The following is a 19328-nucleotide window of genomic DNA, read 5'->3' as shown; positions in this document are numbered from 1 at the left end:
AAGGCTCCATTGCCGACCGTCTTCTGTCGGGTGCTCGGCAAAGCCTTTGCCCAGCGCCAAGGCGGCGTTCGGCAAAGAAAAGCGGCGGTCACAACCGTTATCTGGACGCCTTCTTTGCCGAGCGCCTCCAGTCTGGCGCTCGGCAAAGAGCAAAACATTTTTTTTGAAAATTTCTTTGCCGAGTGCCTCCAAGCTAGCGCTCAGCAAAGAGCAAACCATTTTTTTTTGATTTTTTTTCCGAGCGCCTCCAATAAGGTGCTCGGCAAAGGGGAAAATTTTGTTTTTAAAACAATTCTTTGCCTAGCGCCTCCAGGCTGGCGCTCGGCAAATGATTGCCTTTGCCGAGGGCTAAGTATTTGGCACTCGGCAAAGCTGGGTAAGCTGTCGTGATGCAGCGCTAGACATGGCAGCTTTGCCGAGCGCCGCTCTTTGCCTAGCGCTACGCTAGGCAAAGCTAGAATCCAGATTTTTTTTTGTTTTTTTTCTTTCTATCGCTACAAACACAACAAATCATATACATACATCACATGGATATCACCATGAACACAAGTAGCACCATTTATACCACAATTCCATCACTTTTATCACCACCCACTACAAGAAACACATGGCTTTTTAACGTTTAGTTATGTCACAATATATAGAATTTATGTTACAAATTAAGATTTGTGACATCAAGTTGACAAAAATCAAAACGTGGAAAAGCCCGCGTCATAAAATGATTATATGACATTTGTTTGGTTCATGTCACAAGCATATGACATTGGTTTATTGTCACAAAATCATAGACCTTGCCACATGGCAGCTGACATGGCAGGGAGAAAAAATGTTACAAAATGAGTTTTGGCCTACTAAAGCCCACATAGCTCATGGGCCTAAAATCTAATTGGAGTGGTGTTAGCTGGTCCGTTATTTTTCAGTTACAGTCTATATAAATTTCGAGCCCACAACAATTCAACCTGTGTAATTCTTTTTGTCCTCACAATGCAGCCCACTGTGTTCAACCCACACAATTCAGCCCATATACAATATTTCATCACATACAATTGTGTCTATATAACTTTTCAACACATACTAAATCAGATTCAAATTCAATACCATTACATCCATCCACCAATTCATTGCACATTAGATAAGTCTCAAGTCTCAAATTTCAACTTGCTGGAACATAAGTGCAGCAGCAACACAACTACAGTAATAGCGCAACACAAACTTGTTGCCAAACAAGAAGCGAAGGAACCTTGGATTCACTTGCTTGCTGCTTTAGCTTCTCAGTTTCTTCTTCATTTTTTCTTGCTGCCTCTCAGCTTGCTTCTCTAACTCAGCCATCTTTGATCGTAGCCCTACTGACCCCATCTGAGCCTCCATTTGAGCCTAGCAACAATAACACCAAATAATTCAGATTTCTATACTTGTGTCCAGAACATTCTATGTTTGTGAGTGCAACAAGTTATGCTTAGTAAAATGCTATGAAAATTTGGTAGTAGTCTACTGGGAACATATGCTAGCTGCTGTAATTTTTGTAGATTTTCTGTGCACGTTTATTATACAGTCTGGCAGCTATTTTATCAAAAATAGAAATAAATGCAAGTCACATATACACGAAAATGCATTCTCATAGTCATAGTCAGTGCAGCTATAGAAATACATGATTTGCCAAGAAAGCATCAGTTTTGAATCATGGTAGCAAACAGATACAGACCAGTTGAAGTAGAAACTAGCAAACTGAGTTTTCTAAAATCTCAGTTTCCACCCTTGCTTTCTCAATGTCTACTCAAAATAAGTGCTACTGTTAATACCTGCTATAGCTATACTATCAAAAATTTCCAGCACACTAATATATGATTATTAAACTTGTTTAGCAAATAAGAGGTATGAGCCCTTTGGGGTGCATGCATAATTTTCCTGCAGCTGTTAAGTTTCAACTGAAAATTTCAGAATGCAGCTACAAAGAGGTTAACTACAAGCTTGGAAAAAAGGAAGTGTTAACACATCAAACAACACGTTGCTGATGGTAAAAGGAGCTCAACAAGCTCTGTTCTACGCTTATGTAAACCGCGATCCATTTATATTGAAACCTGGAGCTTGGCAGGGCATCAATCTGCTGCAACTCATAAGGAATTGCTCCTAGCTGAGACAGCTCTAATGTTCTGCACAACACACAACATACTACTTAAAAACTTTCAAGTTACAGCATTATCTATCTGTTCATCTAATTTCTACATAACCTAATCTCTGAAAGCAACGAACTGAAAGTAAGAAAACTATTTTTTTGCGGCACCTTGTCATTGACCGCACATCAGCAGCACCTTGTCCTTGACTTGATGACCACCATGTGCAAATGCTTACGTTGTCACTCATCCTCCCCACGTACATGTGCTGCCACAGGATTAAGAATCTGCTGGAAGACAAACCACGCAATAACCAGATAGGATCTGGTACTTGAATACACGAACTGAAAAACGATGTTGTACCAAGAACACACATGAATGGGTACCTTGCGATTTTTGCCAAAGGGACTGCACTGGCGCCAGAACTACCATGTAGTGGACCGGATCTACAGCGCCGCCGCCGCCGCCCGGCCGGAAGCGCGCTGCCGCGGTGGTCGTGTGACCCGGCGAGCTCACGGTCGTGGATGGCAAGCTCGCTGCCGTCGCCTTCCAGGCCCGACCGTCCACCGCCTGGATCCAAACCTTGCCCCCACCGAAGGACTGGAGGAGTGACAGGAGCAACGACGACGCGGCAAGAGGCAGGGCAGCGGCGGCGGCGGCGGCGGCTGGATGAATGAGAGGCGAGTGACGTGCGTGTGGCTAGGGTTAGACGCCATGTATATATGCCACGGGCTGAGCACGCCATCGTTTGGGCCTTACAAAAAGGCCACCGCGGCCTACGCCCACTACAGTTTTCGTCTCAGGCCTTTAGTTCACCCAAAAATCCAAAATTTTTCAAGATTTCCTGTCACATCAAATCTTGCGGCACATGCATGGAGCATTAAATATAGATAAAAATAAAAACTAATTACACAGTTTGCCTATAAACCGCGAGATGAATCTTTTGAGTTACTCCATAATTGGACAATGTTTGTCAAATAAAAACGAAAGTGCTACAGTACCGGAATCAAAAGTTTTTGTGAACTAAACAAGGCCAGGCACACCTGACACCTCAAATTAGATTTCCCTGTCGGTGCTACGAGCGACCGACAGAAAAATAGAGCAACACACATTGTACCTCGTTTATATATGCGAACATGTATTGGGCTCTGGGTTGGGTATCCATTAGGGTAGGATGTGTATTACTAGTGGTGGTTCATATTTGAGTGATGATCTCTGAATTCGTCATGAAGAATCCTACACGAATTAAGAGGTTTTTTGTAGTGATTGTAAAAAATCAAACTATCTACTTGGAGATTTTCTCTATACAAAACAATAATGGACCACTTTAGCTCACTTATATGGTCTAACAAATTAATACCATTTTTACTATCCTCCTCGACCTAGATATGTACCAAAAAGGTTCTATATGTGCCAACCCCAATTTATATAATCTCACTATCGTCCTCAACCTAGATAAAATGGTTGATATGCTATTGGAACTTTTTAAGAGTTATTTTCACTCTTAAAAAGTTTTTAAAAATAAAATAGACAAAAACATGGAAAGACATGTGTTGACATGGCCTTGTCAACATGGAAAGTTTTTTAAGTAATTAATAAAATAATTTGTGACACACAAATAGTCCTTGTGACATAGAAAATATTGTTACGATATGAAATCAGACTTGTTAAATAACATTTATTGTGACATACAACTTTTAGTTGTCACTAAGTCACTATGCCTAAAATATAATGTCACAAAATGGATGATATAGTAACATTCTTACAATTGTCATACTAAAAACGTTAAAAAGCCAAGTATTTCTTGTAGTGACCGTCACCATATATATCACAATAGCACATATATCTCATAATAGCATCACTTATTCGGCGATAAAGTCCATTACAACAACTTGATGTTCATGAAGTTCAACACAACAAGTCTAAGTCCATGACATGAAGTTCAACACAAAGTTCAGGTTCATCACCAAAAGAAGGAATACGTGACAACTTCATCGACGTTACTCACTGAGGCGGCGGTGGAGGTGCGTACCCGGGCCACCCATGTGACGGCGGCGACGGTCCCCCATGCTCAATCTCCACGTGGTTCAAACCCGCCGACATAGGCTACACACAGGAGCAGCGATTGCATAAGACAAAGTTAAATAGCTAAATAACATACATGTGTGATATATATTACTCACCGGAGTAGTGTGGAGAGCAATGAAGGGAGGAATGACGGGAGGAGGCTGAGTTGGACCCATCAAGTTGGGTGGCAGAGTAATACCCAGAGAACTCTGCAGAAACGCCAGCATGTCTGACATCCTCAGGTCACTTGCCAGCCGCGCTGCCCGCTCTGAAGCCACAACCGCCTCTAGCTTGTCGGCCCTCTTATTTGAAGTTTCCACCTATTGGGGGTGTTGACGGTCCTTAAGTATCAAATTTAATTATCAAATAAACAAAGAAAAGGATCCAAATGAAATCAACATCTAGACTTAGGGTTTTATCTGACAGAATTCCATGAGTTTTGGTGTTTGTCTATTTCTGCAGGGGGTTATCAGGAAATACAGAAGAAAGGCCCACACGTAGGGATTACATAGAGATATTAACAAGCCGCGCAATTATCTTACATCTAGAAGACTCCAGAAGCCACGAGACCGAAGCGGAGACGAAACGGGGCCAGAGGCAGGGCGCCCGCCCTGTTCCCCTGGGCGCCCGCCCCCTCCCTGAGTCCAATCAGGACTCTGCTTCGTGGGAGATCTCCACCGACCTAAAGGATGAATGTAAACCATACAATCTATGTCGGTTTGATCCAACGGCCCATATTCACTTGAAGGGACTATAAAACCAGACCCCCTGGCCCCTGGAGGAGAGAGCCTCTCAACCCTAATTCGTTATTCCTCAAGGGAGAAGAAGCCTCTGATCAAGATTAGAGCCACCACATCAATTAGATATCTAGATTAGCATAGCTACATAGGATTAGAACTAGAAGGAGTCAATCTTCGATTGGTTTCCGAATCTGTCAAGAGGATTCTTGGTAATTCTCTAATTGTGCTTCTAATTGCTTTCTAATTATCTTTGTTCTTCAATATTATGAATATGACTTTGTTCTACTTCAATATATTGCTTATGACTTTGCTCTATTTGCTTATATTCAAGATTATATTGTTCTTAGTATATCATAGTTATGTACTTGGCTTAGTTAGATTGGATCTATATACATGCTTAGGATCGTATAGCGTTTATCCATCGGATCCATGGGTAAATGATAGATATTGTGTAGGCGTGGTGCTTATACCGTATTTATCTACGATTGTACCCAATATGCCAGATCGTGGGGTAGTTCGTGATAGTGACAGCTTCATTGATTCTTATATAGTCCCCCTCTCGTGTATTGGGCTGGCAGAGCAATATTATTACAGGGAAGTGATTGCTATGTTTCTCATATTCCTTGCTAATATCACTATGCATGGGCGTAGTCTTGTCTCACAATAATTGCTAAGTATGCTTGCACTAACTATGATAATGCTAGACTATATAGTTGAGAATAACTTAGGAAATATTCTTGTAGTTTATTCTAATTCCATGCTAATGACTTTCTAGAGTATCTAATTGAGGTACTTATCATATTTATTATGTGGCTAGTTATGATCAGATTAATTATCTTTGTCACTATTTATTATTTCATATATCTTTTATGTGACACTTACCCCTGTATGAAAGAGTTAGATAATTGTTCTCAATTACATATGCAATGATAGATACTCAATCTCATATTCTATTCTGTAATCACTATTGATGATTGCTAATCCCTTCCCAATGGTAAAAATATAAATAACGATACCTGGAATACTTCCCGGTTAAAATGCTACATCGGTATTAATCTGTGCGCTTGCAGATCCCATTCATTATTTATTTAGAAGAGCAATTGCATATTTCAATACCGCGTCTCTCATGTCATGCTGGGGATGACAACTTGGCTTAAGTTGTATGAGGGATAGGTTTGGCATTTTTGGCACCGTTACTAGAATTAGGAATTGTCTACTTTTGGTAGTGATGTTAAGAATACCCAACAAGCATTTTTGGCGCCGTTGCCGGGAAGGTTGATTAATAATCAGGAATGGAATAAAAGATTTTTGAGTTATCATTCGCATCACTAATCTGATTGAGCTTATCTATTCTCTCATACAGTTTTACCCCGATATTTTTCTATTTTATCTTATGCAGGGGAATGTATGAATAGAAGACATCTTCTAGGAAATTTTGTTGACAATCCCGAAGCATTATTCAAGAAGACGAGAGCCAAGCTCAAGAAGAGATCATCAACACTTCAGCAAGAAGCTTCGTCCAATCAAGAAGATCACCGGAACTTGTCTTCAGAGTTCGAAGCCATGGCGAACAAATCAATCCGCGAGTTCTCAGCTCCCACTACGGACAACATCCGCACTGGACCTACTGCAGAGATCGATGGCAACTTTGAGCTCAAGCCTGGACTTATCAACATGGTGCAATCCAACCAGTTCTGTGGGAAGGCACACGAAGATGCTAGTGCTCATCTATAACACTTCCTGGAGATTTGCAACACATTTACCATATCAGGAGTTTCCAAAGATGCTATACTACTTCACCTCTTCCCATTCTCACTGTTAGGAAGAGCGAAGCAGAGGTTCTACGCTACAAAGGAGAAGAATACTACGTGGGCACTCTGCTCAACAAACTTCCTGGCAAAGTTCTTTCCCATGGGCAAGACCAATGCTCTCCGTGGGAAGATTACAAGTTTTCAGCAACAAAATGATGAATCTGTTCTAGAAGCATGGGAGCGCTTTCAAGACTACATCCTAGAATGTCCCCATCATGGAATGCAGAGTTGGCTATTGATGCAGACATTTTATCATGGGCTCGGCAACAGTGCCCGAGAAACCATGGATGCTGCAGCTGGAGGAGCATTCTTATCACTTACTATACCACAAGCCACAGCTCTTGTGGAGAAGATGGCATCCAACCAAAGCTGGAATGAAGAGAGGACCCAGACACTCAAGAGAGGTGGAGGTATGCATCAGCTCAAGGAGGTAGACATGCTGTCTGCAAAGACCTGCTCATGAAGAAGCTCGACGATAGAGCTGGAGATAAGAAGGAAGTTATGCACATCTACGACTCTCACATGACTTGTGAGGAGTGTGGAGATACTGGACACTCCGGCAATCACTGTCCTGAGATGCTTGAGGATGTGAACTACATCAACAATAACAACAACTACTACTACAACCGTCCTCAACAAAATCAAGGTTGGAATCAACAGAGGCCTAACTACTCAGGTAATTATCAAGGTAACAATTCTTACAACAATAATAATAATTTTCCACCTTTGAGAGAGTTAGTGTCTAATCAAGGAAAGCTAATGGATAACCTATCTAAGAAATTGGCATCTAATGATAAAATGCTAGAAAATATAAATAATAGAATGGATAATTTTTCTACTGCAATCAAGAATCAAATTAGCTTTAATAAAATGATTGAATCTCAGTTAAATCAAATAGCTGCTGCTGTTCCTGCTACTAACCCCGGTATACCATCACAACCGGAAGGATTAGAATCTACAAATCTTGTAGACATGTTTGATGCAGGTAAATGGAGTAACCCCGTCACTGAATTCACTACTGACCTTCTGCCGGTCAAGAGAGGTGATCCAGGACGCCCCGTCATCCCGATCTCCATCGGCAAGGTGGACGTCCCAGAAGCACTCTGTGACTTTGGCTCCAGCGTCAACATTATACCCAGGGTACTCTATGAGAAATTCTTTACATATCCTTTATTAGAAACAACCATGTATTTGCAGTTTGCAGATCAGACGATAACTTTTCCAAAAGGAATATTGAGGAACCTTTGTGTCCGAGTTGGTACCTTGTATGCCCCAGCAGACTTCGTAGTAGTAGAGACCGGAAATGATGAGAGGGAACCTATCATCTTAGGGAGGCCATTCTTGAACACCACGGGAGCTATCATCTACGCCAGTGCTGCCAAGATCAGTTTCTACATCAAAGGGAGGAAGGAGACATTTTTCTTCAGGAACAAGACTACACAAATTCCAGATCAATCCAGACGTGAATCAAGGAAGAGGACCAACAGGAGGAATAGGAACAAGCAAGTGTGGACCGAGTCAGCTAAGATGGTCACTGCAGTTCATGGAGGCCAAGATCATCAACTTAAGTCACCGTGTTTGACCAAGAAGGACGACCCAGGAATGCCAAGCATCTATTGCTCCATAAATTGATACAGCTTCTACAAGACGTTTTGCGACACCGGATCGGGCGTCAACATAATGGCCGCAGTCACCTATCGGCTCTTGTTCGGAACCATGCCCCTAAGACCAACATACATTCAACTCCAGATGGCAGATCAGACATTTCGAGAAGTTAAAGGAATAGTAACTGATGTCCCAGTCAAGATAGACGATCATTTTGTCTACACAGACTTTCAGGTTATTGACATGGGAGAAGATGAGTACGATCCATCCATCATCCTTGGAAGACCGTTCCTCAGCACCGTTAAAGCAATTATCTACATTGGAACTGGAGAAGTCCATATGCACTTCCCCTCAGAGAAGGTACGTCGTTATTTTACTGACCCTGACTATATCGTTGAAGAATCTAAGCAGATAAGGAAACGACGCAACCACAACCAGAGGAGGCAGATCATCAAGGACGGATGGGCAGACTATGAAGGAGAAGTTGTAAGGTCAGAAGACATAGAGTTTAAACAGAATTATCCAGAGGAGACCGAAGCACCGAGTCAGGTATGGAAAGAGAAGATAACAAAACATGAAGAAGAGGCGCTGCCGGAAGTACCGGCTACACCACCCAACGAACCTCAGGACAATTGAGAAAACGGAGAGTCCCGTTCGGAGGACTTAAAAACGCCGAACGCCTTGCCAAGAGGTAAACTTGGTAGTTATCCTTTCCCTTTCAATTATTTAAAATAGTTTGCTTAGTTAATTATGTTCATACTAAACTAAAAAGAAAATAAAAATGTGAAAAACAGTAAGCCCCATGTGAGTATACGAGTGGCATAAAACCCATAAGTACATTCACTGTGGTGGCATAAAAATAAAATAAATATTTCATTTCTGCTTTATAAAATGAAAATATAAAAATAGGGAGTAATAATTATTAAGGAGTCTCAACATGATGAAGGCTAGATATTTATGCTAACACTTAAACAGTTCCACAAGCTTTGTTGTCTATTTGAGCTCCACAGAATTTAAGAATCAAGAAGACTAGCAGACGGAGGACGTTCTAATCGCTGTCAGAATGCTGCTGACTTTCAAATACACCTCTGCCACCTGCTAGCTACATCAAGAGAAATTACGTCAAAATTCAGCTTAGGGGAGAGCACCCCCATTTATCCCGCTAAGTATTTCTATCTATCTATTTTTATACTTATACTATTTTATAATATAAATATACATAAACCAGAAAAAACCAAATAAAGATTTTGTGGTTATATATATATCTTTTGCTTAGTGTGTTTAATAAATAAATAAAGTGGCTATGCTAATCTGTATCTTAATAATAAAACTCTAGCATGGATATGATGAATAGTTGCTTTGCCTAATTTGCACATTTTAAGTTCTCTCTCAAGTTTAGATATAACTGTTATAATTTAAAGCTTGCTCTAGACCTAAACTTGTGGGATGAAAACTTGATCTAAAGTCTAAGTTGTTAACGGATACGATATGGGAAGGTTGAGCTGCTGTTTATCTGTTCCTAGAGATGCTAGAATTCTGGAGAATTATATCTTTGAAAATCTTTATAATATTGCATGATGAGTTCCTGTATGATGAGAGTTTAAATTCCTACCACAGCCATATATACATGCTTGCTAGACTTTGAGCCACACATTTACTATTTATTGCTTATGAGCATTGAGTGTGGTCAAGCTGTGTAGACCCTTAGGAGCTTGTCATGTGGTTAAATCAAGATTTCACTTGCACGTTTACTCATACATGCTACTTCTACTCCGGAAGTACCATCCACATATATCCACCCATTCTCATCTCTAGAACCACCTAAAAATATTCTACTCCTAACCCGGGAGTGGATAACCAAAAATATTTCTGTTTTCCCCTGTGAAATAAATGCTCAAGTTATCTTGTTACTACCACTTGCTATATTATCTCAAGAGATGAGTGCTCTAAAAAAAAGAGATACGAGGAAATAAAAAGGAGCAAGTGCTCGGAACCTCGAAAGAAAAGAAAAAGAGTGAGACGAGAGGTAAAAATAGACAAGTGTCCGACAGTAGAATTAGGGGTACAAGATACCCCTAATTCTCCTCATAAAGTTTCACAAAGCAAGGAAGGTATGTATCCCCTCAAAAGAACAAAAGTAGAATTAGACTTTCACCATCATCACCATACACCATTCATTCGCCACACATGCACATCTTGATTAAACTTATTGACTTGTTTCTTTGGATCCATGGTTTGACTATACAATAAATGCCTTGTAAGTATGTATATTTTATCTCCCACCTATGAGCTCCAGATATTAAAGCCTTATTAGAGTAGGGTGAGAGATAAGATAATGTCACTATGCTTCATACCACAAATACTACATATCTTGAGAGAAGGCATATACCATCACTGCCTTGGTAAGGATCCAGAAATACCACAAAAGAGAGATTTGAGAGAATCATACAAGAAATCTCTGAGTTTTATTTGAAAATCTGCAAAAACTTTAGAGCTATAGCTGATCAAGAATAAGAGACATGGCACTTGGCTAGACTGTTCTATCTTTTAACTACTCAAGACAGAAGTGACGGTTACAAGTCCCATGGTGAAGGTAAAGTAAGTAAGTTTTAAGTCTTGACAGTTTACTCTAACTCAAAGATGAGATCTTATTTAAAAAGCATGTGTACCGTCAATTTTTTTAAAAAGATATTGCAACAACTTCTGATCCATAGCTGAGTCTATCCTTGCTCAGGGACGAGCAAGAGGTAAGCTTGGGGGAGTTTGTTGACGGTCCTTAAGTATCACATTTAATTATCAAATAAACAAAGAAAAGGATCCAAATGAAATCAACATCTAGACTTAGGGTTTTATCTGACAGAATTCCACGAGTTTTGGTGTTTGTCTATTTCTGCAGGGGGTTATCAGGAAATACGGAAGAAAGGCCCACACGTTGGGATTACATAGAGATATTAACAAGCCGCGCAATTATCTTACATCTAGAAGATTCCAGAAGCCACGAGACCGAAGCGGAGACGAAACGGGGCCAGAGGCAGGGCGCCCGCCCTGTTCCCCTGGGCGCCCGCCCCCTCCTTGAGTCCAATCAGGACTCTGCTTCGTGGGAGATCTCCACCGACCTAAAGGATGAATCTAAACCATACAATCTATGTCGGTTTGATCCAACGGCCCATATTCACTTGAAGGGACTATAAAACCAGACCCCCTGGCCCCTGGAGGAGAGAGCCTCTCAACCCTAATTCATTATTCCTCAAGGGAGAAGAAGCCTCTGATCAAGATTAGAGCCACCACATCAATTAGATATCTAGATTAGCATAGCTACATAGGATTAGAACTAGAAGGAGTCAATCTTCGATTGGTTTCCGGATCTGTCAAGAGGATTCTTGGTAATTCTCTAATTGTGCTTCTAATTGCTTTCTAATTATCTTTGTTCTTCAATATTATGAATATGACTTTGTTCTACTTCAATATATTGCTTATGACTTTGCTCTATTTGCTTATATTCAAGATTATATTGTTCTTAGTATATCGTAGTTATGTACTTGGCTTAGTTAGATTGGATCTATATACATGCTTAGGATCGTATAGCGTTTATCCATCGGATCCATGGGTAAATGATAAATATTGTGTAGGCGTGGTGCTTATACCGTATTTATCTGCGATTGTACCCAATATGCCAGATCGTGGGGTAGTTCGTGATAGTGATAGCTTTATTGATTCTTATATAGTCCCCCTCTCGTGTATTGGGCTGGCAGAGCAATATTATTACAGGAGAGTGATTGCTATGTTTCTCATATTCCTTGCTAATATCACTATGCATGGGCGTAGTCTTGTCTCACAATGATTGCTAAGTATGCTTGCACTAACTATGATAATGCTAGACTATATAGTTGAGAATAACTTAGGAAATATTCTTGTAGTTCGTTCTAATTCCATGCTAATGACTTTCTAGAGTATCTAATTGAGGTGCTTATCATATTTATTATGTGGCTAGTTATGGTCAGATTAATTATCTTTGTCACTATTTATTATTTCATATATCTTTTATGTGACACTTATCCCTGTATGAAAGAGTTAGATAATTGTTCTCAATTACATATGCAATGATAGATACTCAATCTCATATTCTATTCTGTAATCACTATTGATGATTGCTAATCCCTTCCCAATGGTAAAAATATAAATAACGATACCTGGAATACTTCCCGGTTAAAATGCTACATCGGTATTAATCTGTGCGATTGCAGATCCCATTCATTATTTATTTAGAAGAGCAATTGCATATTTCAATACCGCGTCTCTCATGTCATGCTGGGGATGACAACTTGGCTTAAGTTGTATGAGGGATAGGTTTGGCATTTTTGGCACCGTTACTAGAATTAGGAATTGTCTACTTTTGGTAGTGATGTTAAGAATACCCAACAGGGGGCTGGTCGCTTCCTTCCCCCTGGTCGCTTCTAAGGATCTCCTCCACTCCAAGAACCTTCATACGAAATAGTGCGGAGGTTCGAGGCAAGCGTAATGTTGATGCATCTCTTGTGGTACTGAGCAAATGCAGGAACCAAGATAAAGGCGGAGGTCACGAGCGGAGAAGGAATGAACCTTCGAATCCTCACGCGATGAAGGATGGCCGAAGGCGGAGGTCGCGAGCGGAGAAGGAATGAACCTTTGAATCCTCCCGCGGCGAAGGATGGCCAAAGGAATGCTGGAGGACGCAGCGGGGCCGGCGAGCCCTCGGAGTGCCTACGTCAGGGAACCTCTGGCTAGGCCGTGCCAAAGGACCTTCGGCGTAGAAGCATCGAAGTTTCGGTGCCCAGATTGAGGATTCGAACCTTCAACGAGCTGAAGACCTGGACGAGGAGCGCGCGAGAAGCTCGTAGTGTGAAATTACATAAATGGCTCAGGGCCAGTAGACTGTAACATAGGAATGTGCTGGGATATTCCCCCACCGTCACGGGGCATTCTTGTAACTACCTTAGGTTGGTTTCCGAGCCCTATATAAAGGGAGTGAAGCCACCGTTAACAAGGGAGAGAGAGCATTTACTGTTTCCACCCACTGTTCACCCCACTATTCGCTGCTGATTGAGTCTCTCACTGCATCGTGTGAGAAGGTTCTCTGTACATTGTGTCACCGGGGAGTGCAGTGCACATTTTCCCAACATTGGCGCCCACCGTGGGGCCTCGAAGGATCACCTGCGATGGCTGAAAAGAGATCGAGCACCACAAGACCACAAGCTGAGTCCTCCAGGAGGGGAAGGCCGAGGAGGGCCGTGCGAAGTGCATACGCAACCGTAGAACAGGAGGGTCCTGAAGATGTGCAGCCGTAGGCTGGCTAGGCCCCTCCCGTTGCGGAGCCAGCAGAACCCACTGCCGCTCAAGAGCTTCAACTACTGCAAGCGCAGCTGCAAAACCTTCAGCAAGAGCGAGACCGGATCGCTGCCGCCTACGCGGCCAGCCAGGAGGCAGCGCTGGCAGCAGCTTTCAATCTTGCAAGCGGAGATCCTGAGCATGCAACCTTCACCGCAACCGACGGTCCAGCCCACGGTTTTACCCAATGTCGGTCCGACGGTGAATGTGCAACTGGTAAACTACAGTGGCACACTACGGAGTACTCTGGACCTACGTTCCCCTCTGTCTGAAGGAATGCAGACCTCACCCTGGCTGGCTACCTACAAGCCAATCACCCTCCCCAAGTTCAATGGAAAGACAGACCCTCATCAGTTCCTAATGAGTTTTGAGGCAGCAATATCCTCAGCAAGAGGAAACTAAACTGTCATGGCAAAATCCTTTGTGATCGCAGCCGAAGGAGATGCCTTGGCGTGGTACTCAATGCTTAGGCCTGGGTCGATCTATTCATGGGAGAACCTCTGAGACAAGATTCTGGCAAACTTCCAAGGATTTGCAGCTAAATCATTGACCTCCACAGACCTGTTCCAGTGCCGGCAGAGTCAGGGAGAAGCACTGCGGGACTACTTTCAAAGGTTCGTGCAGACCAAGGCAAGAGCACCCGGCGTGTCGGAGGAGGTCGCTATAGAGGTGGCCATCAAAGGCCTTCGCATAGGGCCCTTTGAGGCTCATTTGGCCAGGGAAAAGCCGGCATCCATGCATGAGCTGTACCATGAATTCGAGAAGTATTGCAAGTCGGACAATGACTTCCGCAAAAGGCTAGAGGAGCAAGACTCTCAGAAAAAGCAGGTCAATGATAGAAACTCGCAGAAGAAGAACCTTAGCCAAGATGGGCGTCGTCCTCAGCAGGAAGCTAGTGGGCAGATGATGAATATTAAGCAACCGAGGAACGACAAGTCGGGGCAAAACAACCCACCATCGGAACCGCGAAACTCAAAATGCGGATTTAACCAAGCCGGAGGAGGAGGTCACAACAGAGGGTGGCAAAAGAATCAGAAGTAGCGGCAACGAAAGCAATACTATTTCTTTCATGGGGAGAAGAAAGGTCATTCGACTAGGGATTGCCCAGACGCCAAAGAGACCCAGGAGAGAATCAAGAACAGGTCGGCACCGCAGCCTCCACCGTCGATCATTCAACCGATGGAAGTGAATCACACATTCCCACAATCCTTCTACCATTCCTACGGCGGAGGATCAAGCCAGCAGCACCTAGCTCCAATCCATCCCGCCGCATTAGCTTTCGCTTACTATCCTAGTTTCCTACCGGCTTGGTGCCAAGCGCACCAACCTACAGAGCAAGGCCTACAACCTACCTATGTGCCCCCCGACCCCCGCAAATCACATACATCGAAGCCATGCAGCCCCACCAGCAATCACTACCCCCTCCACCAAACCAACTTCAGTTAATCCGAGCTCCACCTCCACCAAAACCAGAACCTCACCCCGACAATCAGATCGGCCCCCATACATCGCTGCCTACGATTGGAATGATCTTGCCAATAGTTGGAGGGTCCTCAATGGAGTTCTAGACCAAGAAGCAGAAGAAGGATCACCTTCGTCTGGTCAACAACATTGCAGCGCAAGGCCCAGTCTGCTGCACCAATTGGTCCATAACTCTAATAACCTTCTCCGAAGAAGACCTAAGGTTGGAAAGCTACTCGCATGCAGACGCAATGGTCATAACAGCAAACGTTGCTGGATGGGGGATCAGCAGGATCTTGATAGACTTGGGAAGTTCTGCAGACATAATATTCGCCAGGACCTTCGACCAAATGAAGCTCAGCAGAAGCCAGCTCCAACCTTCGGAATCGCCTTTGATTGTTTTCGGAGGAAAGCAGATACACGCTCTGGGCAAGGTAGCCCTACCAGTATCCTTCGGCATAGCGGAAAATGGGAGGACAGAGTATATTACCTTTCATGTGGTAGACCTGCACTACCCATATAACGCCATATTCTGGTGGGGTTCTTGAATAGATTCAATGCGGCTGCTCACATGGGGTACCTGTGCATGAAAATCCTGGCTTTGCACGGGGTGATCACTGTTCACGGAAGTCAGAAAGAAGCGAGAAACATAGAGAAAGCAATCTACAAGTCTTTCCGGAACATAAACTCCATGGACTCCACGCAAGAAGAAGTTTGCCAACCACCAGACATGCCAAGGGGGAAAACAGACCTGGCTGATCAGGAGGAAACAAAATGTGTCCCTCTGTACGAGGCTGCACCGGACAGGAAAGTCACCATAGCCTCCACTCTTAGCAGAGAGGAGGAGCTCGAGTTGGAATGCCTCTAACCTATAGGGAGTCAGCAGAGATATTATACAACATTCACTGGACATCGACCCAAATATGAGGCCAAAGAAGCAAAGACAGAGGAAGATGTCTGAGGAGAGAACCTTAGCAGCCAAGGCGGAGGTACAAAGACTTCTAGACGCAAATGTCATCAAAGAAATTATGTACCCCGAATGGCTGGCAAATGTAGTCTTGGTCCCCAAGAAGAATGGCAAAATGAGAATGTGTATAGATTTCATAGACCTCAACAAGGCTTGTTGTTGGGTATTCTTAACATCATTACCAAAAGTAGACTAAGTTCTCTAAATCTAGTAACGGTGCCAAAAATGCCAAACTTATCCCTCACACCACTTAAGCCAAGTTGTCATCCCCAGCATGACATGAGAGACGCGGTATTGAAATATGCAATTGCTCTTCTAAATAAATAATGAATGGGATCTGCAAGCGCACAGATTAATACCGATGCAGCATTTTAACCGAGAAGTATTCCAGGTATCGTTATTTATATTTTTACCACTGGGAAGGGATTAGCAATCATCATTATTGATTACAGAATAGAATATGAGATTGAGCATCTATCATTGCATGTATAATTGAGAACATTATATCTAACTCATCATACAGGGATAAGTGTTACATAAAAGATATATGAAATAATAATAGTGACAAGGATAACTAATCTGATCTAGCCACATAATAACTATGATAAGCACCTCAATTAGATACTCTAGAAAGTCATTAGCATGGTATTAGAACGAACTACAAGAATATTCCCTAAGTTATTCTTAACTATATAGTCTAGCATTATCATAGTTAGTGCAAGCATACATAGCAATCATTGCGAGACAAGACTACGCCCATGCATAGTGATATTAGCAAGGAATATGGGAAACATAGCAATCACTCCCCTGTAATAATGTTGCTCTGCCAGCCCAATACACGAGAGGGGGACTATATAAGAATCAATGAAGCTGTCACTATCACGAACCACCCCACGATCTGGCATATTGGGTACAATCGGAGATAAATACGGTATAAGCACCACGCCTACACAATATCTATCATTTACCCAAGGATCCGATGGATAAACACTATACGATCCTAAGCATGTATATAGATCGAATCTAACTAAGCCAAGTACATAACTATGATAAACTAAGAACAATATAATCTTGAATATAAGCAAGTAGAGCAAAGTCATAAGCAATATATTGAAGTAGAACAAAGTCATATTCATAATATTGAAGAACAAAGATAATTAGAAAGCAATTAGAAGCACAATTAGAGAATTACCAAGAATCCTCTTGACAGATCCGGAAACCAATCGAAGATTGACTCCTTCTAGTTCTAATCCTATGTAGCTATGCTAATCTAGATGTCTAATTGATGTGGTGGCTCTAATCTTGATCAGAGGCTTCTTCTCCCTTGATGGAACAATGAATTAGGGTTGAGAGGCTCTCTCCTCCAGGGGCCAGGGGGTCTGGTTTTATAGTCCCTTCAAGTGAATATGGGCCCTTGGATCAAACCGACATAGATTGTATGGTTTAGATTCATGCTTTAGGTCGGTGGAGATCTCCCGCAAAGCAGAGTCCTGATTGGACTCAGGGGCAGGGCGGGCGCCCTGGCCAACTGGGCTACCGCCCAGGGTCAGGCCCCGTTTCGCCTCCGCTTCGGTCTCGTGGCTTCTGGAGTCTTCTAGATGTAAGATAATTGCACGACACGTTAATATCTTTACGTAATCCCGACATGTGGGCCTTTCTTCCATATTTCCTGAAAACCCCCTGCAGAAATAGACAAACACCAAAACTCGTGGAATTCTGTCAGATAAAACCCTAAGTCTAAATCTTGATTTCATTTGGATCCTTTTCTTTATTTATTTGATAATTAAATTTGATACTTAAGGACCGTCAACAAACTCCCTCAAGCTTACCTCTTGCTCGTCCCTGAGCAAGGATAAACTCAGCTATGGATCATAAGTAGTTGTAATATCTTTAAAAATTTGACGGTACACATGCTTTTAAATAAGATCTCATTTCTGAGTTAGAGTAAACTGTCAAGACTTAAAACTTACTTACTTTACCTTCACCATGGGACTTGTAACCGTCACTTCTGTCTTGAGTGGTTAAAAGATAGAACAGTCTAGCCAAGTGCCATGTCTCTTATTCTTGATCAGCTATAGCTCTAGAGTTTTTGTAGATTTTGAAATAAAACTCAGAGATTCCTTGTATGATTCCTTCATATCTCTCTTTTGTGGTATTTTTGGATCCTTACCAAAGCAGTGACGGTATATGCCTTCTCTCAAGATATGTGGTATTTGTGGTATGAGGCATAGTGACATTGCCTTCTCTCTCACCCTACTCTAATAAGGCTTTAATATCTAGAGTTCATAGGTGGGAGATAATGTATACATACTTATAAGACATTTATTGCATAGTCAAACCATGGATCCAAAGAAACAAATCAATAAGCCAAATCAAGATGTGCATGTGTGGCGAATGAATGATGTATGGTGATGATGGCGATAACAATGGTGGAAACAATGGTGGTGGAAGTCTAATTCTACTTTGCTCTTTGAGGGGATACATACCTTTCTTGCTTTTGAAACTTTATGATGAGAATGAGATGCTCTTCTTTTTCTTTCCTCTCAGGTGGGTATATTGTACCCTTAATTCTACTGTCGGACACTTGTCCATTTTTACCTCTCGTCTCACTTTTTTTTCTTTTCTTTCGAGGTTCCGAGCACTTGCTCCTTTTTTATTTCCTTGTATCTCTCTTTTTTTTCAGAGCATTCATCTCTTGAGATAATATAGCAAGTGGTAGTAACAAGATAACTTGAGCATTTATTTCACAAGGGGAAAATAGAAATATTTTTGGTTATTCTCTCCTGGATTAGGAGTAGAATATTTTTGGTTGGTTCTGGAGATGGAATGGGTGGATATATGTGGATGGTACTTCCGGAGTAGAAGTAGCATATATGAGTGAACGTGCAAGTGAAATCTTGATTTAACCACATGACAAGCTCCTAAGGGTCTACACAGCTTGACCACACTCAATGCTCATAAGTAGTAAATAATAAATGTGTGGCTCAAAGTCTAGCAAGCATGTATATATGGCTGTGGTAGGAATTTAAACTCTCATCATACAGGAACTCATCATGCAACATTTTAAAGATTTTCAAAGATAAAATTCTCCAGAATTCTAGCATCTCTAGGAACAGATAAACAGCAGCTCAACCTTTCCATATCATATCCGTTAACAACTTAGACTACAGATCAAGTTTTCATCCCACAAGTTTAAGTCTAG

At 42.1% G+C, this 19328-nt stretch overlaps 1 protein-coding gene across 4 annotated transcripts; it reads right to left on the bottom strand.

Annotated features, from left to right (window-relative positions):
- On the bottom strand, window positions 1023-2872 carry LOC110435329. 4 transcript variants are annotated; one of them, XM_021460779.1, is made up of 4 exons: window positions 2498-2872; window positions 2282-2401; window positions 2079-2150; window positions 1023-1374 (listed from the first exon to the last, which is right to left on the bottom strand). In XM_021460779.1, the coding sequence occupies exons 1-4, from the start codon at window positions 2854-2856 to the stop codon at window positions 1344-1346; spliced, it is 582 nt and encodes a 193-aa protein (XP_021316454.1). In that variant the 5' UTR covers window positions 2857-2872; the 3' UTR covers window positions 1023-1343. The 4 variants fall into 4 exon arrangements, with proteins under 4 accessions (XP_021316454.1, XP_021316455.1, XP_021316457.1 ...); XM_021460780.1 differs by having other exon boundaries at window positions 2282-2398; XM_021460782.1 differs by lacking the exon at window positions 2079-2150.

This window comes from Sorghum bicolor, chromosome 5 (genome assembly GCF_000003195.3).
Source record: "Sorghum bicolor cultivar BTx623 chromosome 5, Sorghum_bicolor_NCBIv3, whole genome shotgun sequence".
Classification (NCBI taxonomy): domain Eukaryota; kingdom Viridiplantae; phylum Streptophyta; class Magnoliopsida; order Poales; family Poaceae; genus Sorghum; species Sorghum bicolor.
The sequence above is the reverse complement of the archived record's forward strand: the minus strand, read 5'-3'. Positions and strand labels throughout refer to the sequence as shown.

Excerpts from the sequence above, each read along its gene's own strand:
- LOC110435329 (XM_021460779.1), bottom strand. The coding sequence starts at position 2,856 with ATGGCGTGCTCAGCCCGTGGCATATATACATGGCGTCTAACCCTAGCC. Across the intron at positions 2,402-2,497 it reads CCTTTGGCAAAAATCGCAAG|CAGATTCTTAATCCTGTGGC; the intron begins GTACCCATTCAT and ends TTTGTCTTCCAG. Across the intron at positions 1,375-2,078 it reads GATGCCCTGCCAAGCTCCAG|GCTCAAATGGAGGCTCAGAT; the intron begins GTTTCAATATAA and ends TATTGTTGCTAG.